We start from the raw sequence: 24,191 nt of genomic DNA on the forward strand, positions 1-24,191 counted from the left end.
TAATGCTCGTTTATGACAATTTTTGTTTCTTGGTTGGTTGCTTCTCAATCTATTTGCTAGCCTCCATTTGTACTAAGTGGGAATACCACTTGTGCATCCAAAATCCTTAGAACCAGTTATGCCATATGAGTCCACCATACCTACCTATATGCGGTTTTTTCGTGCCGTCCTAAGTAAATTTGTATGTGCCAACTCTAATTTTGAAAATGAATTTCCTTTTTGTGTGCCCGTACCGCTCATGAAGCGCAGGGGGTGGCCATATTTTTCCATGCTAGATGTGTTATTCTCAAGATGAGTGTTTATTCTCTTGTCATTGCATGAGTGCGTGGCGGTAATAGGGATGCCCAGTCCCGAAATGAAAAATAAATTTACTTTATGTTGTAAAATAATAAATTCTTGGAAAGTGTTGGTATGGAAGGCACCCGTGGATACAACTAGCCATGGATTGTGAAAGAATGGCGGAAAAGGAAATAAATTTTATTTTATGTTTGGGAACCGCCTATGATGTATCTAGCATGGAAAGTATTGGAACTACTCAGTCGTTTTCGTTGACGGGATAAGCATGCCTCTCAAAATATTTTATCTCTCAATTTAAGCTTTGAGCTCTGGCACCTCTACAAATCTCTGCTTCCCTCTGCGAAGGGCCTATTTATTTACTTTTATGCAATTTTTATTTTTATTTGAGTCTCCATCTTCTCTTATAAAGCACCAACTAGGGAGAACTATGATCATACCTGTGCACTGGATGTAGCTAATATTCGAGTGTGTTTCGTGAATGGATCAATGATTGAGCATGATGGGCTAGGGATAACTTTCTTTACTGTTGATATTCTGAAAGACATGGTTGCTTATTGATATGCTAGTATTGAAGTCTTCATGTCAATTATATACTATTGCTTTGAACCATCTAAAGGTCCAAATGTCCATGCTACAAAAGAAAAGAATATGTGATGAACATGTTAGGCAGCATTCCACATCAAAAATTCTGTTTTTATCATTCACCTACTCGAGGACGAGCAGGAATTAAGCTTGGGATGCTGATACGTCTCCAACGTATCTATAATTTTTTATTGTTCCATGCTCTTATATTATCATTTTTGCATGTTTTACATTCATTTTATAGCAACTTTATATCATATTTTGGGACTAACCTATCTTACATTCTTAAGAAGTTGATCCCCACTACTATCAATTCTCTCAACATGCAGCTCGTCCACATCATCATCTAGCCTCAACAATCCTGGTCATGTATGCATGCATTATGTACGTAGATGTGAGACGCAATGCAACCTTCCACCCAGCGTAACCCAGCCATGTGACATGCAGCATTCCATCAGGTATTAATTGCCTCTTTAGCCGGGTATTTAGTTGGGCGGAGGAACTGACTATTACCTCTCCCTCTGGCCTGTCTATCTTCTCCATAATCTAGCCGGGTATTTAGTTGGGTGGAGGAACTGACAATTACATCTTCCTCCAGCCTCTGTGTCTTCTCAACAATTGCCTTATATCAGCCTTGCCGGTACAACTTTCTGCTCATATTTTCTTCTGCACCTTCCTCAATGAATCATATTCTCCAATATAAAGCAAGCATGACCTGCCGGATCCACCTGCACCAATCAGTAGCAGTAGCGGTCGATAAGATCACAGGGCAGCCGCTCACTCGCCTGGTCGCCAGGGGATATCCCGTCTGAAAGAACATGCGGTGCCCCCATGTTTGGTTTTGGTAATTGATGACAATCTCTATGGACTAATGGTTGCCTTGAGTTATATTTGAAGGATTTGTCCATAGGCATTTCTTGAAGTTCATGTGTTGGTTTCAAGGAGTTTATGTGGTGACCAAGGTGTTATTAAGGAATTACCCAAAGATTGGTCATGTGAGAGTTGAGCTTATTGCAAGCATGTCTTGGAGAAGAAGATTGTGTGATCATTCATGTATATCTTCAAGACATCATCCAAATGAAGAGAGTTGAACAGATTCAAGGTTGATCAAGACTAAGTCAAGAGTGAATCAACTTGATCGACTCACAAAGCGTAGAAGATGTACCGAGAGGGATCAAGCGATCCCATGGTGTGGTAAGCATTGTCAATTACGCTTTGTGTACTAACCCATGATCTTCATGAGAGTTCTTTGTGGGGTTAGGTTGCGGTGTGCAAGTTCAAGTGAAGCATCATGAAGAGATCAAATGCTTGAAGCTTGCCGTCCATTGTGGTGACAATGGACTTGTGAAGATGTGCGGAAGAGTGGCTCACCCATAGTGGAGTATGGGGGAGCAATCAACTAGTCTTCATCGAGCCAGCGCAACCAAGAAAGGTGGTCCAACTTGAGGGAGTCAAGATCGTCATCATCTAGCTCAAGTGGACCATGTGCAAGGCAAATGTTTGCTCTTGATAGGTTTTCTATTTTACCGGTCTCATGATGGTAGTTGGGAGACCGGGTTATAGGATCGATTGCCGTACTATCAAGGGGGGCTCTCGATGAGTAGCTTGATCGTATCGTTCATAGAGAGCTCAAACCATTGCATCCTTGCATCATCTTTATTGGTTCTTGTTTGGTTCTTCTCTTTGTGAGTTTTGGAGCTTATGGTCATCTTGATGACAAGCTCGAGTTCATCGAAAACGGAGTTCACTCGCATCTTTTATGATGTTTTCGATGTTGGAGGTTATGCCGGTTCTTCTCGGTTGGAGGTTTCACTCCTCTATTTGTTGGCATACCTTCCCTGCCTCTTCTTACTATAACCACTCGATGTTTTGATGCTACTCTTCTTCCTCTATCCAACAAGCTTGAGTTTGCTCAATTCGGAGCTCATATGCAGAAGTTATGACAGTTTTGGTTTCCTAGCGGTAGTACCGCGGGCCGGAGCGGTAGTACCGCTTGGGTGCTATAAGCGGCAGTACCACTCTAGAGCGGTAGTAACGCTCCAGAGCGGCAGTACCGCTGGTAGCCCCCAGCCGTAGTACCGCTGCGGTCTCGTGCTAGTACCGCCTCGATTCGAGGGGTCTTTTTTCGTGTCGGGTTTTACGGTACTAGCCGCGGCAGTGGGGGCCGTAGTACCGCTCGTATGCGGTAGTACCGCCCTGACCACCGCGGCAGTACCGCTCTGGGCCCAGCGGCAGTACCGCGAGGGGGAGCGGTAGTACCGCTGGCCAAGCGGTAGTACCGCTCTCTGCGGGGCTGGTGTGGGGGGTAACGGTTGGATTGTTCCCCCCACTATATAAGGAGGTCTTCTTCCCCAATGAACCTCATCTCTTGAGCTCGTGTTCTTCCCCCATTGTTGACCTTCTTCGAGCTTGCTAACTCTCAATCCCTCCATGGATTCTTGCTAGTTTTTGAGGGAAAAGAGAGAGAAGATCTAGATCCACATTTCCACCAATCACTTTCTCCTCTATGTGAGGGGAACCCCTTGGATCTAGATCTTGGAGTTCTTGGTGTTCTCCTTCTTGTTCTTCCTCTCATCTTCCTCCCTAGCATTAGTTGCTTCGGTGGGATTTGAGAGAGAAGGACTTGGGCACTCCGTGTGCCCTTGCCATCGCATTTGGTGCATCGGTTTGAGTTCTCCACGGTGATACGTGGAAGTTACAAGTTGAGAAGCTTATTACTCTTGGGTGCTTGGTGCCCTTGAGCTTGTTCCTCTTGGGTGCTTGGGCGCCCTAGACGGTTGGTGGTGTTCGGAGCTCAATCATTGTGGTGTAAAGCTCCGGGCAAGCATCGGGGTCTCCAATTAGGTTGTGGAGATCGCCCCGAGCAATTTGACGGGTTCCGGTGACCGCCCCCAAGGGTTGCCAAAGTGTACGGGTTCGGTGACCGCCCCCAAGGGTTGCCTTTTGTACGGGTTCGGTGACCGCCCTCAAGGGTCCCTTAGTGGAATCACGACATCTTGCATTGTGCGAGGGCGTGAGGAGATTACGGTGGCCCTAGTGGCTTCTTGGGGAGCATTGTGCCTCCACACCGCTCCAAACAGAGATTAGCATCCGCAAGGGTGTGAACTTCGGGATTCATCGTCGTCTCCGCGTGCCTCGGTTATCTCTTACCCGAGCCCTTTACTTATGCACTTTACTTTGTGATAGCCATATTGTTTCTTGTCATATCTTGCTATCACCTAAGTAGGTTTTCTTGCTTAGCATAAGTTGTTGGTGCACATAGGTGAGCATAGTTGTTGTAGGTTTTGTGCTTGACAAATTAACCGCTAGGTTTATTCCGCATTTGTTCAAGCCTAAACCGTAATTATTTTAAAGCGCCTATTCACCCCCCCCCCTCTAGGCGACATCCACGATCTTTCACCGTCGATCACCCACCAGGTGATTTGCGCCTCTGTTAGATCTGAGGATGCCAACACAGTACGTTGCCTGATAATCAGCATTCGACTCTGCCGGGTCGCTCGCCACCATCCAACTTGGGGGCGTTGTCCCATGCCGGCCAACACCGAGGCATCCTATTCCAGCATGCTGCTCGCTACTGTGTTAAGTTGATGGACGCCGGTGAGTCTGCGTTGTAGTACGTCGCAGCAGGGGCCAGCACACCCAGTCTTCCACCTTCTTCTCATGTGCTCCCCACCATCCACTGGCATCTCGATCCCGATGCCTTCCGCGTGGTCGCCAAGCAACACGGTGCATCGCATCATGGTCGGCGATGAGGCGTCCGACGCCAAGGCTTCCAAATCCAGCGCATCCCTTGCTGTCGTGTTGAAGGGCACTGAGGAGTCCGTGTTTTACGTCACAGTAGAGGCCGGAGCGCGTGGAGTCGTCTGCCTCTACCCAAACATCTTCCGCGTGAACGCCAAGAAAGGGCACACAGGTGAGCTCCTCTTTTCAACGCATTATTCCCATTGTATTCCTGATTCTACTTGGCCCAGCTGCATTTTCCTCAGCTAGGTACATCAGTTTGAAAAATACAAGGATAACATTTGATTAGTTTGGTGTTTTGGACTTTACAGTTTGATTGGTTGGACTAACTTATGCCAGGATATGTGGATTTACAAGAGATGTGGCTGTCCAATTGTTCCGTGGTAACAAAGGTCGATTTTGGTACTAATCAAAAGGAAATTAAAAAGCATTGTGTATATGTTGTGATTAAGGCCCCTAATATTCTCTGGATTTTTTTGTAGTTTGCACAACTAATAAATTACAACAATGCAATGGGTCACTTTTCTGAATTATTCTTTTTTACAAAGTGTACATTATTCATTTAGTATGACATTTGACTGTGTTCTGAAGAGACCATGAAGGTCAAGGCATTCAGGATGACAGGACCTATTCCAACTCTTGGGCATTTCAATTTGTTCAAATCACCATGCCGGTGTTGTGTGTTATAAAACAAAATTCATTGAATGTAAATAAAATTCATCATAAAAGTAATTTCAATCGTTATCATCTTCACGACAACAAAATCCCGCAGCAACGTGCGGGGTGTCATCTAGTTGACATAGTGCCCAGTGCCAGTTGTTGTTTTTTTTGCTTGTTTTTTACTTCGCAGAATATTAGTACCAAACAAAGTCCAAATGCCACGAAATTTTTTGGAGATTTTTTTTGGACCAGAAGACAACTTGGGAGCCAAGGAAGCACTAGAGGGGAGGCCCCTAGCGCGCCCTGTGTTGGGGAACGTAGTATTTCAAAAAAATTCCTACAATCACGCAAGATCTATCTAGGAGAAGCATAGCAACAAGCGGGGAGAGTGTGTCCATGTACCCTCGTAGACCGAAAGCGAAAGCATTAAGTAACGCGGTTGATCTAGTCGAACGTCTTCGCGATCCAACCGATCAAGTACTGAACGCACGGCACCTCCATGATCTGCACACGTACAGCTCGATGACGTCCCTCGAACTCTTCATCCAGCTGAGGCCGAGGGAGAGTTCCGTCAGCACGACGGCGTGGTGACGGTGATGATGAAGTTACCGGCTCAGGGCTTCGCCTAAACACTGCAACGATATGACCGAGGTGTGTTTCTGTGGAGGGGGGCACCGCACATGGCTAAGAGAAACTTTGGTGTGTCTTTGGGGTGCCCCCTCCCATGTATATAAAGGGGGGAGGGAGGAGGAGGCCGGCCAAGGGGAGGAGGCGCGCCAAGGGGGGGGCAATCCTACTCCAAGTAGGATTCGGCCCCATTTCCTATTCCAACAAGGAGAAGGGGGAAGGAAAGGGGGACCGCCCCCCTAGTCCAATTCAGTTTGGGCTAGGGGGCGCGCGCCACCTCTTGGCCTTCCTCCTTTCTTCCACTACTAGGCCCATGAGGCCCAATAACCCCCCGTTACTTCGGGAAATACCCGATACACCTCGGAACCATTCCGGTGTTCGAATATAACCTTCCAATATATCAATCTTCATGTCTCGACCATTTTGAGACTCCTCGTCATGTCCGTGATCTCATCCGGGACTCCGAACTACCTTCGGTACATCAAAACACATAAACTCATAATACCGATCATCATCGAACGTTAAGCGTGCGGACCCTACGGGTTCGAGAACTATGTAGACATGACCGAGACTCGTCTCTGGTCAATAACCAATAGCGAAACCTGGATGTTCAAATTGGCTCCCACATATTCTACGAAGATCTTTATCAGTCAAACCGCATAACAAGATACGTTGTTCCCTTTGTCATCGGTATGTTACTTGCCAGAGATTCGATCGTCCGTATCACTATACCTAGTTCAATCTCGTTACCGGCAAGTCTCTTTACTTGTTCCGTAATGCATCATCCCGTAACTAACTCATTAGTTACATTGCTTGCAAGGCTTATAGTGATGTGCATTACCGAGAGGGCCCAGAGATACCTCTTCGACAATCGGAGTGACAAATCCTAATCTCGATCTATGCCAACTTAACAAACACCATCGGAGACACCTGTAGAGCATCTTTATAATCACCCAGTTATGTTGTGATGTTTGATAGCACACTAAGTGTTCCTCCGGTATTCGGGAGTTGCATAATCTCATAGTCATAGGAACATGTATAAGTCATGAAGAAAGCAATAGCAATAAACTAAACGATCATAGTGCTAAGCTAACGGATGGGTCTTGTCCATCACATCATTCTCTAATGATGTGATCCCGTTCATCAAATGACAACACATGTCTATGGCTAGGAAACTTAACCATCTTTGATTAACGAGCTAGTCTAGTAGAGGCATACTAGGGACACTTTGTTTTGTCTATGTATTCACATATGTACTAAGTTTTCGGTTAATACAATTCTAGCATGAATAATAAACATTTATCATGATATGAGGAAATATAAATAACAACTTTATTATTGCCTCTAGGGCATATTTCCTTCACCCTGATGGGTGGTGGGGCCCATGGATATCTCCTCCACCGCCTCTCAGCTCTATAAATACTCAGATATTCCAAAAACCCTGAGGGAGTGATCCAAACACAATTTCAGCCGCCGCAAGTTCCAGAACCACGAGATCCAATCTAGAGCCCTATTCCGGCACTCTACCGGAGGGGAACGCGATCACGGAGGGGTTCATCATCCTCATTGGTGCTCCTCCGATGATGCGTGAGTAGTTCACCATAGACCTACGGGTACGTAGGCACTAGCTAAATGGCTTCTTCTCTCTTTTTGATTCTCAATACAATGTTCTCCTCGATGTTCTTGGAGATCTATTTGATGTAATGACTTTTTGCGGTGTGTTTGTTGGGATCCGATGAAGTGCGAGTTTGTGATCAGATCTATCCATGAATATTATTTGAGTTTCTTCAATCTCTTATATGCATGATTGTTGTAGACTCGTATTTCTTCTCCAAAAATTTGGTTTGGTTTGGCCAACTAGATTGATTTTTCTTGCAATGGGAAGAGGTGCTTTGTGATGGGTTCGATCTTGCGATGTCCTCACCCAGCGATAGAAGGGGTAGCGAGGCACACATATATCGTTTCTATTAAGGATAAAAAGATGGGGTCTATTCCTACATGACTAGATCTTGTCTACATCATGTCATCGTTTTTATTGCATTACTCTGTTTCTCCATGAATTTAATACACTAGATGCATGCCGGATAGCGGTCGATGTGTGGAGTAATAGTAGTAGATGCAGGCAGGAGTTGGTCTACTAATCTTGGACGTGACGCCCATATACATGATCATTGCCTTGGGTATCATCATAATTGTTTGCTATTCTATCAATTGCCCAACAGTAATTTGTTTACCCACCGTATGCTATTTTCTCGAGAGAAGCCACTAGTGAAATCTACGGGCCCCGGGTCTATCTTTTATCATATTGTTTTCAGATCTATTATTCCGAAAACCCAAAAATACCTTGCTGCACTTTTCCTTTACTTTGTGTGTGTGTTTTTGCTAGATCTATTTATCCAATCTCATACAATTTAATCTATCTGTTTACCATAGAGGGATTGACAACCCCTCTTACGTGTCGGGTTGCAAGTATTTGTACTTTGTGTGCATGTACCATTTACATAGTGTTGCTTGGTTCTCCTACTGGATTGATAACCTTGGTTTCATGACCGAGGGAAATACTTACCGTACTTGTGTTGCATCATCCCTTCCTCTTTGGTGAAATATCGATGCAGATTCAGGCTATCGTCATTACTTCACACAAGAACTGTGGCACCTTGTGTGTGGCAGAAGTGCCACTATAAATACTCTCCTCCGCTCTTTATTGGGACGATTACTCATTGCGATACCTCTGCGAAAGTGCTACACTACCCTGTTTGGCTTGCAGGCATCAGTTGCCTGCGCGTTGCTCCCCGTGGGTTTGGCAAACTATATTTTATCATGAATTGCAACAAGCACGCGCACTTGCAGGACATTACCCGCTGTCGGCGAAGTAGTTCACCGGAGCCCACCACCTCGCATGCCGCCCTCCTCTCCACCTCTACTCCCCTGCCACCTCACCGAAGCTGGGCGAGGTTGACGCGGCGTTGAGGGGCGGTGCACTCATGCATGCGCTAGGGCATGTGTGTGGGTGCGGGTGGACGTGCGAGCATGCGCGTGCATGTGTGGCTTGAACGCGGCCGTGACATGCCTGGAACAAGCTCATCGAACTCTTGGCCATGGCGGTCGAGCTCTATCTTTAGCGGACTTGCGGCTATGGAGATGGGGAAGAAAGGGGTAAGACGTAAGCTTACCGCGGGGAGCTCAATGGCAAGGTCCGGGAAGCCGGGAGGTCTGAGGCGGCGGCGACGTAGCTTGGGGCGGCTGCCAGAGGTCGGGCTAGTTTGGGAGGGTGGCTGAGGAAGAGAGACTTGAGATTCCCATCCGACTACTTTGTGGCATCATCGCGGAGTCAAGCAAGAGGTCTGGGACGCCAAATATCGACGGACGGCGACAAATCCGAGCGTTGCATCCGACAACTGAGGGCCAGTTGCGCTGGGCGGCGCCCACGACTATGTAGCATCGTGCGTCAGCAGTCGGGCGAGGGAGAGGCGAAGATAGGAAAATGAGAGAGAAGCTGACACCGGTTGGGCAGCAAGTCGCCGATGAGGCCCTCCGATGGATAGGCGGAACCGGCGTGATGTCACCATTGCAAGAAGCGCGATGACGATGCAAATGTCTCATGGTCAGGTTAGTTTCTTTTAGAAAATCCTGGTTTGATTAATGGTTAGTTCGCATTAGATTAGGGATCGATTGGTGGTTAGCTAGGAACCTAGGATTAGATTGGCCAATGACCGGTGTGCCCACATGGTTAGATTTGGCTTACTACTAATTAGTTTAGGATTAGGTCACTCACTTGTGGGCAAAGCCTGTCATAACGTCCATCTTAACGGTTAATCTAACAGATTTAACCTTGTCGTACCGCATGGAGACCTGATGGATGGGCCACCCCAGTCATAATTATGATCAATAGCCGTTGAACCAGTCACTAACCGGAAGTGGTAGCTCTTTGCGAAAATTGTCGCAAAAGTAATAGCTTTTTGTTAGATCTCGCAAAAGTGGTAGTTTTCAACAACATCCGTCACAAAATGGTAGTATCTCGCTCTTTATTCCACTAGAAAACGAGGCTGGCCTTCTTTCCACAATAAGGGGAGTTGAGGAATGGGGATCAAAGCTTCCGTAGAACGGTGAGCAGTCTGGAAATGGGAGCGACCAAATACACGCGTTAGAGCAACTCTAATTGACCTCCTATCATTTAAAGGAGTAAATGATCGAGAACCCTTTAGAGGAGTACTTTGACTTCTCTAATAAATGATTGTTTCTACCCGATCCCCTAAATTTAAGGAGTAAAAAAAGTTAAACAAAAATTCGTAAAACACTATAATAAAACCACACGTTTCAATAGAAACACCACTTCCTTAACTTCTCCTATTAATATCTGATCAATACTTTCTCCATCTCTTCAGTGACTACATTGTTTCTTTCCTCTTTCGGCTTCTCGAGATTGCACACCTTTTTCTTCTCCTCCTCTTCAAACTTGGACATAACATCCTCTCTAGCCTCATCTCTAGCAACTACCGCACCAACATCTAACAATTTCTCGCTATAAATATATTAATGTACTCTTCTTCCCAACACCAAAATTTGCACCCGTCCTACATATAATTTTACAATGAGTTTCACATTGGGACAATTTCAAAGAACAACCATATGAAATGGAACTCACTCTGTGCTTTTTTCACTTGACGAAAACCCATCCGGGATGTTTTGGCGTGCTCGAAGCGAGGTGCACCACCAGCCATCAGCAGTGGTCACACTTGATCATCGGCAGAGGCTCGCCGATGAGCTGCTGCGCAAGGGCTGAGCCCGACCGACGGTCAACCGAGATGTGAGATGCGAGCGGCGAGAGGAGGAGGGCATACCGAAATGCGGGTAGCGGTCGAGGTGGATGCCGTAACATGTGCATCGAGTCCCTCCAAAGTGTCAGCGTCGGTGACTAGGTGCGTCAAATCGAGCGACGGCTGTAGTCTCGGTGATTTATAGTCACCGATGACAAAAATTCGACCAAATCGAGGTGGGGGACGAGCGCGGTGGGTGCAACCAAGGGTGGAGGGGAAGACTTTTTACTCAGTCGGTTGGCTAGCGAGTAAATATAGGAGTCAAGGCTGTCAAGAAGTATAATTTTTACTCCTCTAAATTTTTTAAGGGATCTCCTAGGTGCCAATTAGGGAAGGAAAAAAAAGAAATTTTACTCCTCTTAATCATTTTATTAGGGGATCGATTAGGGTTTCTCTTACGGTCTGTTTGCTTGCGTCCACATCATCTTTTGCCTCACCTAAAGTTGTCCCTGGGTATTATAAATGTTTGTTTGGTTGCTATCCTATGATAAAGAAAATTCGCTTGGCCTAAATTTCTTTGTACCGTAATTAGCCTGGCTAGACTCATTGCACGGTAATTAGCCTGGCTGAGGCGACCGAATTCGGACGCCCGGCCATGCGGCCACAACGCTAAGGCTACATGGAGTGTATCGATGGGACGTTGATTTTTTGCTTGGGAGGCATGAACCCGTTCTACATTTTTGCACCTACTAAACACAGAAACGAAACCGATCCGTTCCTCTGGAATGAAACTATTCCATCTCGTGACATGGTTCCTCGACCAAACACACCCTTCATCACTACAAAGCCTGGCCTGTCTGGCAGCACCGGTCATCCAAGCATGAGGGTCAGGTCACGACCAAGCTGACCCTAGACCGCGGCAGCCCCTGCGGTGAGATTCACGCTAGGATCGAACAGGTCAGATCGTGTCGCGTGGAGGTACGATAGAGCGAACGTTCACTCGTTATATTTTCCGTAATGAAAATCCATGAATCCTTCATCGTCGGACAATATATCGACCCCACCCGTCAGATACGGCCCGCTCTCTGCCCAAACGCCTATATTAGCCCGCCGCGCGCCCCCATCCCCCAAGCGCCAAAGCGAAAGCCACTTCCTCCTCGCCGCAGAGCTCCCAAATCCCGCACCCGAGGAGGCGACTCTCCCGCGCGCGAGAGAGCGGGTCACGAGTCCTGTAGCGGCGGCGGCTGCGGTCACCGGCCGCAGAGCCAGCGGGCGACATGACGGACGGCCACCTCTTCAACAACATCTCCCTCGGCGGCCGCGTCGGCAACGTGAGTGCGCCTCCCCCGCCCCTGTCGAGTTCGTTCGCCGTGATTTGATTCGTTGTTTCGTTAGGGTTTTCCGCTCGACTGTTCGATTCCGCGCTGGCGAGTTTGGCGGACGGGCTCATCTAGCGGAATTTGTTCTGCAGATTTTTCAGAACGGCGCTTGTTTTTTCTAGGGTTTACACGCTAGGGTTTGTTTCGTCTCTGCGGTACGGAACTGCTCCAGAGGGTAAATTTGTGATCCGCCGTTGGTTGTTGGATTTGGACACCAATGTTGGCCAGGCAAAATGAATAGTCCATATCCAATTAGCTTGGGATGGAACAAATTGGAAACTCAACTACAAACATGCACTAATCTAGGATTCGAGGAACATGTTCATGCAATAGATATATATAAATGTCTTGTGCAATTGCTACCATCACCCAGGCGCCGTCCATTTTGGTATTCATGTGTGCCAATTTGTGCTATGGCTGCACTGTATTGGAAGATCACAGCCAATGGCCTTCATAATCACTTCTTATTTACAGTTCGCACATGTTCTTTAAGGAGTATTCTCCTTATCATTGTTTACCATTCCTAGATGTGATTGAAACACTTGTTGGTTCATTTTAACGAATAAGAATTGTACGTTTGTGTTCATTCGTGGTTCATATCTTTTTGAAACTTAGTGACGACCCTATTCCAATTACTATTTTGGTAAAAAGTACATAGATCAATTCCAACAGAACCCCTATTTTTTATGATTGTTGTTGAATTGGTCACTGTTAGTGGCATTACTGCGATACTGAAATTCTCGTCGTGCTGTTATGGACTGATGGTTTGTGCACTTGCAGAACCCTGGTCAGTTTAGGCTTTATTCGGGAGGGCTTGCATGGAAGAAGCAAGGTGGAGGAAAGACAATTGAGGTTGATAAAGCTGATATAATTTCTGTGACGTGGATGAAAATCCCCAGATCTTATCAGCTTAGTGTTGGGACCAAAGAGGGCATTCGGTACGTGTTCAAAGGCTTCCGTGAACAGGTAATAGCCTACCATTTCCCCCCAAGAAATTAATTGATTGTATACTTGACATGAAGAGATGCTAGAAAATAAGAGAAGTTGTACAATCACAGTTGCATCTGCTTTCTGTGTCTAGTTTCAATCTTTCTTGGATAACTGAAACTCTAGTTGTAACCTGAGAAATATTTTGTTTATATTGTTTTGTAGGATGTTAGTAACCTTACTAACTTCATACAAAAGAACACGGGAACCACACCAGAGGAGAAGCAGCTTTCTGTTAGTGGCCATAATTGGGGCGCGGTCGACATCAATGGTTAGCTGAGTTCTCTATAGTCTGTCTGATAGTGGGTACTCCATTTCCTTTTTGGAAAATTTGTTTCATTTTCCCATTCTCCCCATTTTCAGGCAATATGCTTAGCTTTAATGTTGGCTCAAAGGAAGCATTTGAAGTCTCTCTATCAGATGTATCACAAACTCAGTTGCAAGGAAAAACAGATGTTGTTCTTGAGTTCCATGTTGATGATACTACAGGGGCTAATGAGGTCTGTTGCCTGCCTGTATATATTGATCAAAGTTACTCTGTAGTTTTGTAAAGTGTTACCTATTTGGTTGGCGTTTGCTTACTGTTGCTGGGTGTAAAAAAGGTAAATTTTTGTGTCTGAATCCCAACATTGGTGTGTATATTTAAACTAACATCAGTTTTTTTACTCTCTTTATAGTGACTCTTATTAGTTTCCTTGCCTGTGCACGTAAAAGTTTATGCGGCTATAGCTGTTCTTTCAATCTCGTTTTAGGCAGGAGATACACTGTCGAAATCTTCTATTGCACAGAATGTAAATGCACCATTGAGAACCATCTAGAGGATTCCGATCTTTACCACAAAAATCTTACAAAGATCATTAGTAAAACAAGTGATTATAACTCCCCTTTTCATCATTTTCTGCAGAAAGATTCGCTGATGGATTTAAGTTTTCATGTACCAACTTCAAATACTCAATTCCTCGGTGATGAGGAACGTCCCTCGGCTCATGTGAGTTCATTTGATAAGCACAATATGACACAACATGCATGCATATTTTGCGCAAATAGTGAAATGTTCTCTCTTCAGATTTTTTGGCAGAAAATCTTGGCTATAGCTGACGTTGGATCATCGGAAGAGGCTGTTGTCTCATTGGAGGGAATTGCCATTCTTACCCCAAGGTGAGAAAATCTTGTAACTGTAGACTCTTTGCCTTTCCTAAAATAAGCCTATCCGTTTATTTGTTTCATTTCATGCCATAGCTAACTGCTTATTTTTAATTCAGAGGTCGATACACTGTTGAGCTTCATATGTCATTCTTGCGACTCCAAGGACAAGCTAATGATTTCAAAATCCAGTATAGCAGTATTCTTCGGCTCTTTGTTTTGCCAAAGGTTCTACTACTTTCATGCTTTGTGAACTATCAAGAATTCTTCGCCTTTGTATACTGTCAAGAAGCTAATATGATTTCATGCTTATACTTTGTGCCCTTCAGTCAAACAACCCTCATACATTTGTGGTCATCACACTTGATCCGCCAATTCGCAAAGGACAAACATTGTATCCCCACATTGTTATTCAGGTATAGTATTATGATACATTTCACACTAACTTGGCTACAGTTCTTGTATGACACTTAATAACTGGTTCCTTTATGAACAGTTTGTGACAGAGAATGTAGTTGAGAAGGAGCTGTCATTAAGTGAGGAGGTTTTGGCTGAAAAGTACAAGGACAGGCTGCAGAGTTCTTACAATGTGATATTCTTATTCACTTAATGGCTGACTTTCCTTGCATCTCTTTTAAGTTTAACACGACCTATTTCACCTCAAAGTTGATCATAGCTCTTGTTTTTTTTTTGTAAACTTTGATCATAGCTTGTGTTGATTTTGTTTTCCTTTGTCAGCGGTACATGCTTTAATTATCAAGTGCTCTGAACTATTATTGATTAATATGTACAAGAAATGATACCAGAATTAATAATACATACCAATAGAACAATACAAGAGTTAATGACATACTACTCATAAAGCATACTGTATATATTAGTGATTATGTACTGTTGAAACACCAGCAGTAACCCTCCAATGCACTTATTACCTAACTCTTGGGGTTTATCAGAAAATGATCTGTGTTTATATTTGTACAATTTCATTCAGTACTTAATCATAGAGCTACTGACATGCATATTTTCTGCTTGCAAGTATGTTTAGTGAAAGAATGCTTTACTGAACTGAATTAAATATTACCGATCATTTGTGTCGTGATCAGATGATTGCCCCCTTATATTCTGTTTTCTACTTGTGCACTTGCTCTTCATTTACAGTTTTCTGGGATCTTGATTTATTAACTCACAAAATGTTTGATTTATACATAGGGTCTAGAACATGAGGTATTCTCCAAAATTCTTCGTGGCCTGTCTGGTGCTAAAGTGACGAGGCCAAGCACATTCCGCAGCTGTCAAGATGGATATGCCGTGAAATCATCACTTAAAGCTGAAGATGGATTGCTGTATCCTCTTGAAAAAGGCTTTTTCTTTTTGCCAAAGCCCCCGACGCTCATTCTGCATGAGGAGGTCTGTTTTCTACATTTCTGACATGCCTAATTGTTCTTCATCCATTTGTCCTCTGCTAAGCTGTTATTTACTGCAGATTGAGTATGTTGAATTTGAGCGCCATGGTGCTGGTGGTGCTAGTATGTCATCTCACTATTTTGATCTCCTGGTCAAGCTAAAGAATGACCAAGAACATCTCTTCAGAAATATACAAAGGAATGAATACCATAACCTCTTCAACTTCGTCAGGTAAATGCTGATGTCTTGTTGATTTAATCACTGGCATACTATTTAATTCGTTTGGGGATGATAAGTTCTTGTTTCTTTCCTTCAAGTGGTAAGAATTTGAAAATCCTGAATCTTGGAGAAGATGGCCAAGATAGAACTGGTGCCGTTGCGGCTGCTCTTCAGAGCACTGATGATGACCCTGTTGATCCACATCTGGAGCGAATTAAAAATCAGGCCGGTGATGAAGAAAGTGATGAAGAGGTATTGTGTGTGTGCAATCTTTGCTCTTCCTTGCCTATATGGTCATGGAGTAGAATGCGTAATTTGTTTACTTGTAAATCATACTGTAACTTATTCCAACTTCAGGACGAAGATTTTGTGGCGGACAAGGACGACAGCGGATCCCCTAGTGATGATTCTGAAGAGGGTTCTGATGCCAGCATAAGCGATGGAGAAAAGGAGGTAACTAAATTTACTCTTGACAGTATCTGTAAGAAAACTTACCTGAACCAAAACACATGTGGCAAGCCACTGCTTTAATAACTTCTTGTTTCAGAAATCTTCCAAAAAGGAAGCTAGTAGCTCAAAGCCACCTGCGAAGAGGAAACCAAAGAATGTGGACGTGGAAGGTTCAGAGAAGAGAAAGCCGAAGAAGAAGCAGAAGAAAGATCCCAATGCCCCTAAAAGAGCAATAGCACCATTCATGTATTTCTCAAAGGCTGAGCGAGCTGTAAGTTACTTGCACCCATCCATATTAAAATTTTCTGCTTTCATGGTGACAAAATTGTAATCTGAACACGTACCCGCTCCATCCCAAACTGCATCAAACCAATACCAATAGATGCATCATGAAACATGTTTTTCATATGTATTTATTTGGTATTACAGATAGCTAATATTTCTATGAACTTGGTCAAACTTAAATAAGAGTATCCTGCATTGTTTTTGATGAATTTTAGTTCATTTCTGACGTTGCAGTCTATGGTTTCTATGTTAGGTTGTAGAATTATTTGCTATTCTTTCTCAAGACATTTGGCGTGCACTGTCAAATTAAGCAAACAGTGGATCTTCGATTGACATTTTTCTAATGCAGAATTTGAAGAACATCAACCCCGAACTCAGCACCACGGATATTGCAAAGAAGCTTGGAGAGAAGTGGCAAAAGATGTCAGGTAACATGTCCTAAGTTACAATGGCAGTATGGTGCAGTTCACACTGTCAGTTTTTTTAAGGAAAAATAACTCTCGTGTTAATCATTTCCAATTGTCATATTTGCAGCTGAGGAGAAGCAGCCATACGTTGAGCAGTCCCAAGTGGATAAGAAACGCTATGCAGAGGAGTCTGCTGCCTACCGTGGCGCTGGTGCGGCTCCTGTAGACGTGGACTCCGCAGATGGATCGTCCGATTGAATTGGAAGATTGGCCGTTGTCGAAAGGAGCATACTTTCGAGTCATGGTACAAGTAGGCATCCGATCTATCTTGGCTGTAGTGACTGTTGAGGTGTGATCCCTGCGTTACTGAGTTAACAAAGAACAGTTAGGATATGTAGGTTCCAAGGTAATGTTTGCTTTGCTACGAACTGTCAGCACATGTGACAGGTGTTTTATTCGCACCCTGCTTGTGCAACTTTTTTCTGCAAAATACTCAAATCTTCATCGGAATTACAAAGCATACATTACCTTGAAGTCCTTGAACCATTAAATGACTAATACCGCCACAGAATGAGCCGTTGATGCTGCCCTAGAGCTATAAGTTCACCCTCCCATACCGTAGCAGGCCTGTCTTTGTGCATGCGTCCTCTGATGACCAACGCTACCTAGAGCTGTAGCCGGCCCAAGTCTTTGTGCATGCGTCCTCTAATGACCAACGCGCTGTAGTTGTGCCTGACATTACCTAGCAAAGCATCTTTTGATGGCATAAGAGAGGTCATATATAAGGCCAACTCCAACGCACGACCCCAAACCTCCAAATGGACGGCCGTTTTTTTTTGATGGCATAAGAGAGGTCATGTCTAAGGCCAACTCTAACCCAGACGGCTGTTTCTTTTGAAGGCAAAGAGGTCATGTCTAAGGCCAACTCTAACGTATGATCCCAAACGGACGTTCGTTTTGTCTGAATTTTGTCCATTTTGGGACTATGAATCCTCTAAATAATTGATGAACTTATCAACCTGATGGCACACCAACGGGATGAAGCTATTATCCGGGACAATTCCATTGAGCGCATAGTTGGTTGAGGATTTTGTAGCTTGGTATAAAACGAAGTCACATTGTTTCATGTTGAATGGGAGCATCAGTTTGCTAATAGATTTAGAAGAGATGATGTCGACCCCTTGAGCAGTAACCTGCTTGGGAAATTTTGTGGAAGTTGCGTGTGTCGTGCAAAATAAAAATCTTCGGATGGAAAGCTCTTCATGGAATTATACTAGGCATGTATGTGCCTGCAAATCGTTATATTGTGATCTTTGCTCAATGTCCAAGGGCGGTGTGAAAGATGTTCGACATCTAATGTTCACATGTAAGTGGGCACGAGAGGTGTGGAAAGCTTTCAACCTGAAGGATGCGATCGAGCAAGCGTTTAATGTGGATAGATAGGGTAGTGTGATTCTTTAATACCGTCCCAGGGATTTCAAGAAATCATTTCAGTGGGGGCTAGACATATCTGGTGGTAATGAAGAGACAAAGTGAAGGAGGATGTGTTTTGAGTCCATCGAGAACCACTCTAGCAATACATGTAATAACATCAAATATTCAATGAGCTCTATTCAAACCAGGAAGAAAAAATGGTCCAAGCTCACTCCAAATTCCTACAAGATGAACATCGATGCTTGTTTTTTTTTATGATGGTATGTAAGCTACAACAGATGTTCTTTGTAATCATTTGGGTGAGGCGATGGCAGGTTCAACCACCTTAATTGATCATGTTATGGCCTGCAGAGGTAATGGCGACAAGAGATGGATTGGTGACGCCGGATCGTCCTGGCTGTTCAATGGCCACATTCGAATTGGATTGTCTCGAAATTATACAAGCTTGCAACAGGAAAACATAGATCTGGAACCCGTAGTCTGTAGTTCTCACTAAGTGCTTTCAGATTGCCCTTAGCGAGCTCGGTCGATATCTTTTGCACATTGCCCAAGAAGGTGAACAAAGTGGCATACTAGTATGGTTCGAACTATGTAATTTCTTGGGATGAAAATCCTCAAAATTTTCTCTTAGCTAAACTGCTTTTGTGATGTAACCATTTCATTCAAATAAAGTGTGCCACACCTTAAAAAAACAATCTTCAAGTACCAGATAGAGTCGCATCCATCATATTGTTCACCTGCTCCTGAAGAAAGCATTGGATCATCCACTACGTCTCACTACCAAAGCGAGAAATTGAATCTTAACCCACACTTTACTTTTCATTTTGATAATTTACCCCTCCCTTTCCCCCAAGATTGACGGGTGGGGTTGAGGCCACTTGCCATTGGAACAACCATGAGGCAAATTAACTCTTTTTAGGGATACGAGGCTTGTAAAGTGGGGCAAATACCGAAGCCCAAGAAGGCCCAGGCCAGAGCCGAGATACCCTAATAAGCCCTAAGGACAGCTACATGCATGTCTTCGCTTCAAAAAAAGTTATGAATTGGTTTTCGCTCAGAAAAGCTAGGAATTTGTTGTCGTCAGCCACCCAAAGTCAGAGAATCTCATTCGGCCTTCACCTCTGGATGAACCAGGGAGAGACGGAACTATCATCTCGCACCAATTCAGCCAGCATCTTCCCCTAATTCGTCCCCAGATCCGATCGTTCGCTTTCCATCACTAAACTCCCACCAATTATGCGCCGCCTCTCGCCGCCGCCGGCGGTGGCGGTGGCGGAGTCCATCGACGCCCTCCGCTTCTCCACCTCTGCCGCAGCGTCGGCCGTTCCATCCCCTCCCGACCTGGACCCCCCTCGCCTCGACCCCTCCGACGTCCGATCCCACAATGCCGTCCTCATCTCATATTCTTCCAGGGGCAGTGAGGCGCCGCGCCTCGCGCACCTCCTGGCCTCCTTCGGCGCCATGCTAAAGTCCGGTGCGCCTCCCGATCGCTGTTCCTACAACACGCTCATCAGCGCGCACTGCAAGCTCGCTCTCCTCGCCGACGCCAGGGCCGCTCTGGCTCGGATGCACGAGGCGGGGTTCGCGCCGGACACCTTCACCTACAACTGCCTCATGCTCGGCCTCTGCAGGGCCGGCCTCCTCACAGCTGCGTGCGGGTTGTTCGTGCAGATGCCACGCCGTTGGGGTGTCTACTACGACAGACACTCCTACACTATCCTGATCCAGGGCCTGTGTGCCGTGGGGCGCATTGACGATGCCTGTAGGGTGTTTGCTAAAATGTCGAGGGGCTGGTGCAGACCCGGGGTGCACACATACACTGTGCTGCTCGATGGGCTCTGCAAGGCTAGGCGTGTTGGGGACGCCGAGGCTTTGTTGGGTGAGATGGTCGATAAGGGTGTGGTGCCAAACGTCGTGACTTATAATGCCTTGATTGGCGGACTTTGTCAGGAGGGGAGGTTCGATGATGTGACCAAGTTGTTGGAGAAAATGGAGATGCAGCAGTGTGCTCCAGATTGCTGGACATATACCATAGTTGTCCATGGTCTGTGGAAGCATGGAAAAGTGGAGCATGGTGCCAAGGTGTTGTGTGAAGCCTTAGTGAAGGGCGTTGCTCTTGGAGTTGCCACTTACAATGTGTTGATTGATGGGTATTGTAAGGTTGGTGATATGAAGGCTGCTCTTGATGTTTTGCAGTTGATGAAGAAGAATGGGGTCAACCCAAATGTCCAAATTTTTAATGTGGTGATCCATGGATTCTGTTGCGGCGGTAAAGTGCATCAAGCGATGGCCTTCTTGACACAAATGGTTGGGGCTGGGTTGTTGCCGAATATTGTTACATTCAACTCGCTGATATCTGGTCAGTGTAGCGTGGGTGAAATGAAGATTGCTTTCCGGTTGCTTGATTTGATGGAGGATTATGGCGTTCTTCCAGATCGACAAACTTATGCCATCTTTATAGATGCTCATTGTGAGCAAGGTCGACTGGAGGAGGCTCATTCTCTCTTTTCTTGTCTTCCTCAGAAAGGTATTAAGGCACACAGCGTCATATATAATTCACTGATTCATGGATATTGCCAAGTAGGTGATATTGATTCTGCTTTTGGGCTGATGGAGAAGATGGCTTCAGAGGACTGTATATCTGATGTTCACACCTACAACGCCCTTATTGATGGTCTGTGCAAAGTGAAAAGATTGGATAGGGCTATAGATTTACTAGACAAGATGAAGAAGCAGGGGATAGAACCAACAACTTGTACATTTAACATTCTGATCAAGCAAATGCTTTGGGACAAGAAGCATGCAGATGCTGCCAAGATGTATGAGCAAATGATATCTTCTGGTTGCAAACCTGACAAACAGACATATACACTGAAAATCAGTACAGACTGGTTTGAAGGTGCAAGGAAGGAAGACAATATAGATGTGGATATTGTTGAAATGCATGAAGCAGGTGTTTCTCCAGATGTGGAAACATATAACGCTATCATAAAGGCGTATAGTGATGCTGGCCTGATGGTGAAAGCCTTCTTTGCACATGTGAAGATGCTTTCTGTCCCTATTGATCCAAATTGTACAACATATTCGATATTGCTTAATCATATGTGTAACAAGGATGATAGTGATGCATTTGATAATGAAAAAGTATGGAAGATGGTAGATGTGAGAAATCTGCAGGAGCTTTTTGAACAGATGTGTAAATCTGATGCTGCTCCTGGCATTAGCACATACAAGGCACTGCTGAGGGGATTGTGTAATCAGTGTCGACTGGAGGAGGTGGAATGGCTGTTGCTAAAAATGCAGGGAAACAGCGTTCTGTTGGATGAAGACATGTCTGATTATCTACTTGGTTGCTATTGTAACTTAAAGATGTACAGGGAAGCATGCGAGCAATTTAGATCGATGGCCCATCAGAGCTTTCAGCCAGGGCTAAAGTCATGCTGCCTTCTCCTTTCTGGCCTTTGTGATAGTGGAGATCATGGGATGGCTGTATCAATTTTCAGTGACATACTTGGCTTAGGGTACAACTATGATGAGATTGTCTGGAAACTTTTAATTGATTGCCTACATGAGAAGCGGCATACTGGGGCATGTTTAGGGATGCTTTCAGTGATGGATGATAAAAAGTGTGTTGCTAGCACTAGGACATATGCATCTTTAATTCATTTGTTGCTGGAAACTGAATGAAGATCTTGTTTAAACGGTTCACTTGTTGTAGAAACTACTTTGTCCTGGGCTTAGCCCCGGCATGGTTACATGGGAGCATAATTTTGGATGAATTCAGCTGGCCTTGAATTTGTTGGAATCTGGTTCTTGTTGTCTCACCATCAGTTGATAAACGTGAGTTTGGTCATGTTCTGGGTCCAGGATTGGTGCAGTCTACATACTGCCATCATTCGATATACCTACACAGTTCAGTGAACTTTCACTTATCATCTGCCTGGAGTCAAGATAGAGTTTCCAAATTCCAATACTCTATCAAAGTTGGCGAAGCGCTCGTGACAGCAAGCTGAATGGACAGGATGGGAGGTATCCCATATTCTCATCGCATCTACTGTCTCGTTTTTATCTGTTAGTAGCGTCAGAAGTGTGTGTGTTTCATATCATATGTTGCAATCGCTGCTTTCAGAAGTTTGTTGCATGCGAATATGTGACGTAGAATTTATGGTATTAAACCTCTATGATAAATGTTCTTTCCTAAAGATTGCCACACTCAGTTGTCAATCCACATTGCTAGATCAGCACCTGTTTAGTCCTTCACATTGATTCCTGCAAATTATTGTTTTATTTGATGAAAATACTTCTGAATGCATAGTTGAAATGTAAAAGTTGTAATGCAGATGTATGGAAGACTTGAGAGCAACACTGTTTTGTTCCCTTCAGAGGGGATTGCTGAGGGGATTGTGTAATCAGTGTCGACTGGAGGAGGTGGAATGGCTGTTGCTAAAAATGCAGGGAAACAGCGTTCTGTTGGATGAAGACATGTCTGATTATCTACTTGGTTGCTATTGTAACTTAAAGATGTACAGGGAAGCATGCGAGCAATTTAGATCGATGGCCCATCAGAGCTTTCAGCCAGGGCTAAAGTCATGCTGCCTTCTCCTTTCTGGCCTTTGTGATAGTGGAGATCATGGGATGGCTGTATCAATTTTCAGTGACATACTTGGCTTAGGGTACAACTATGATGAGATTGTCTGGAAACTTTTAATTGATTGCCTACATGAGAAGCGGCATACTGGGGCATGTTTAGGGATGCTTTCAGTGATGGATGATAAAAAGTGTGTTGCTAGCACTAGGACATATGCATCTTTAATTCATTTGTTGCTGGAAACTGAATGAAGATCTTGTTTAAACGGTTCACTTGTTGTAGAAACTACTTTGTCCTGGGCTTAGCCCCGGCATGGTTACATGGGAGCATAATTTTGGATGAATTCAGCTGGCCTTGAATTTGTTGGAATCTGGTTCTTGTTGTCTCACCATCAGTTGATAAACGTGAGTTTGGTCATGTTCTGGGTCCAGGATTGGTGCAGTCTACATACTGCCATCATTCGATATACCTACACAGTTCAGTGAACTTTCACTTATCATCTGCCTGGAGTCAAGATAGAGTTTCCAAATTCCAATACTCTATCAAAGTTGGCGAAGCGCTCGTGACAGCAAGCTGAATGGACAGGATGGGAGGTATCCCATATTCTCATCGCATCTACTGTCTCGTTTTTATCTGTTAGTAGCGTCAGAAGTGTGTGTGTTTCATATCATATGTTGCAATCGCTGCTTTCAGAAGTTTGTTGCATGCGAATATGTGACGTAGAATTTATGGTATTAAACCTCTATGATAAATGTTCTTTCCTAAAGATTGCCACACTCAGTTGTCAATCCACATTGCTAGATCAGCACCTGTTTAGTCCTTCACATTGATTCCTGCAAATTATTGTTTTATTTGATGAAAATACTTCTGAATGCATAGTTGAAATGTAAAAGTTGTAATGCAGATGTATGGAAGACTTGAGAGCAACACTGTTTTGTTCCCTTCAGAACAAGGTACAAGTATGTACTAAATTCAAACTAGCATTTTTTTGGAGCGCCGAATGTTCTGCTACATTGACTGTAGAAGCATGTCGTTTTGCAATACCTACTTGATTTCTTTGTTGCATTGCAGCAATTATCTGGGTCTTAACATTCACTGTGTCTGAGTACCCCTTACCCTTAATTTGGGCAGGGAAGGAGCAGCTACCATTTGTTGTATCTACCCAATCATCTACAGAAACAACAAAAGGGTGCTTAACACTACTAAAAATGTATGCTCTTGTTTCTTTGTT

At 44.5% G+C, this 24,191-nt stretch overlaps 2 protein-coding genes across 4 annotated transcripts; both read left to right on the forward strand.

Annotated features, from left to right (window-relative positions):
- The first annotated feature begins 11,759 nt into the window (after window positions 1-11,759).
- On the forward strand, window positions 11,760-17,472 carry LOC123180720 (FACT complex subunit SSRP1-B). Its single transcript, XM_044592833.1, has 16 exons — window positions 11,760-11,995; window positions 12,824-13,009; window positions 13,196-13,301; window positions 13,394-13,530; window positions 13,935-14,018; window positions 14,097-14,188; window positions 14,293-14,401; window positions 14,503-14,589; window positions 14,670-14,762; window positions 15,383-15,580; window positions 15,657-15,808; window positions 15,895-16,048; window positions 16,154-16,249; window positions 16,344-16,517; window positions 16,881-16,959; window positions 17,066-17,472. Exons 1-16 carry the CDS (start codon window positions 11,942-11,944, stop codon window positions 17,194-17,196), a joined length of 1,932 nt encoding a protein of 643 aa, XP_044448768.1. The 5' UTR covers window positions 11,760-11,941; the 3' UTR covers window positions 17,197-17,472.
- Window positions 17,473-19,385: 1,913 nt separating this feature from the next.
- On the forward strand, window positions 19,386-23,303 carry LOC123180721 (pentatricopeptide repeat-containing protein At5g65560). Of its 3 annotated transcripts, none has more exons than XM_044592835.1 (2): window positions 19,386-21,721; window positions 22,874-23,303. In XM_044592835.1, the coding sequence occupies exons 1-2, from the start codon at window positions 19,609-19,611 to the stop codon at window positions 23,209-23,211; spliced, it is 2,451 nt and encodes an 816-aa protein (XP_044448770.1). In that variant the 5' UTR covers window positions 19,386-19,608; the 3' UTR covers window positions 23,212-23,303. The 3 variants fall into 3 exon arrangements, with proteins under 3 accessions (XP_044448770.1, XP_044448771.1, XP_044448769.1); XM_044592836.1 differs by having other exon boundaries at window positions 19,386-21,645; window positions 22,798-23,303; XM_044592834.1 differs by having other exon boundaries at window positions 19,394-22,401; window positions 22,713-23,208.
- The last annotated feature ends 888 nt before the right edge of the window (window positions 23,304-24,191 follow it).

This window comes from Triticum aestivum, chromosome 1D (assembly GCF_018294505.1).
Source record: "Triticum aestivum cultivar Chinese Spring chromosome 1D, IWGSC CS RefSeq v2.1, whole genome shotgun sequence".
Lineage (NCBI taxonomy): Eukaryota > Viridiplantae > Streptophyta > Magnoliopsida > Poales > Poaceae > Triticum > Triticum aestivum.

Bases quoted from the DNA above. Each gene is read 5' to 3' on its own strand.
- LOC123180720 (XM_044592833.1), top strand. From the start codon at position 11,942: ATGACGGACGGCCACCTCTTCAACAACATCTCCCTCGGCGGCCGCGTC. The intron at 14,019-14,096 runs GTGAGTTCATTT...TTCTCTCTTCAG, and splicing joins AGGAACGTCCCTCGGCTCAT to ATTTTTTGGCAGAAAATCTT. The intron at 14,402-14,502 runs GTTCTACTACTT...TGTGCCCTTCAG, and splicing joins GGCTCTTTGTTTTGCCAAAG to TCAAACAACCCTCATACATT.
- LOC123180721 (XM_044592835.1), top strand. From the start codon at position 19,609: ATGCGCCGCCTCTCGCCGCCGCCGGCGGTGGCGGTGGCGGAGTCCATC. The intron at 21,722-22,873 runs GTTGCTATTGTA...ATTATCTACTTG, and splicing joins CATGTCTGATTATCTACTTG to GTTGCTATTGTAACTTAAAG.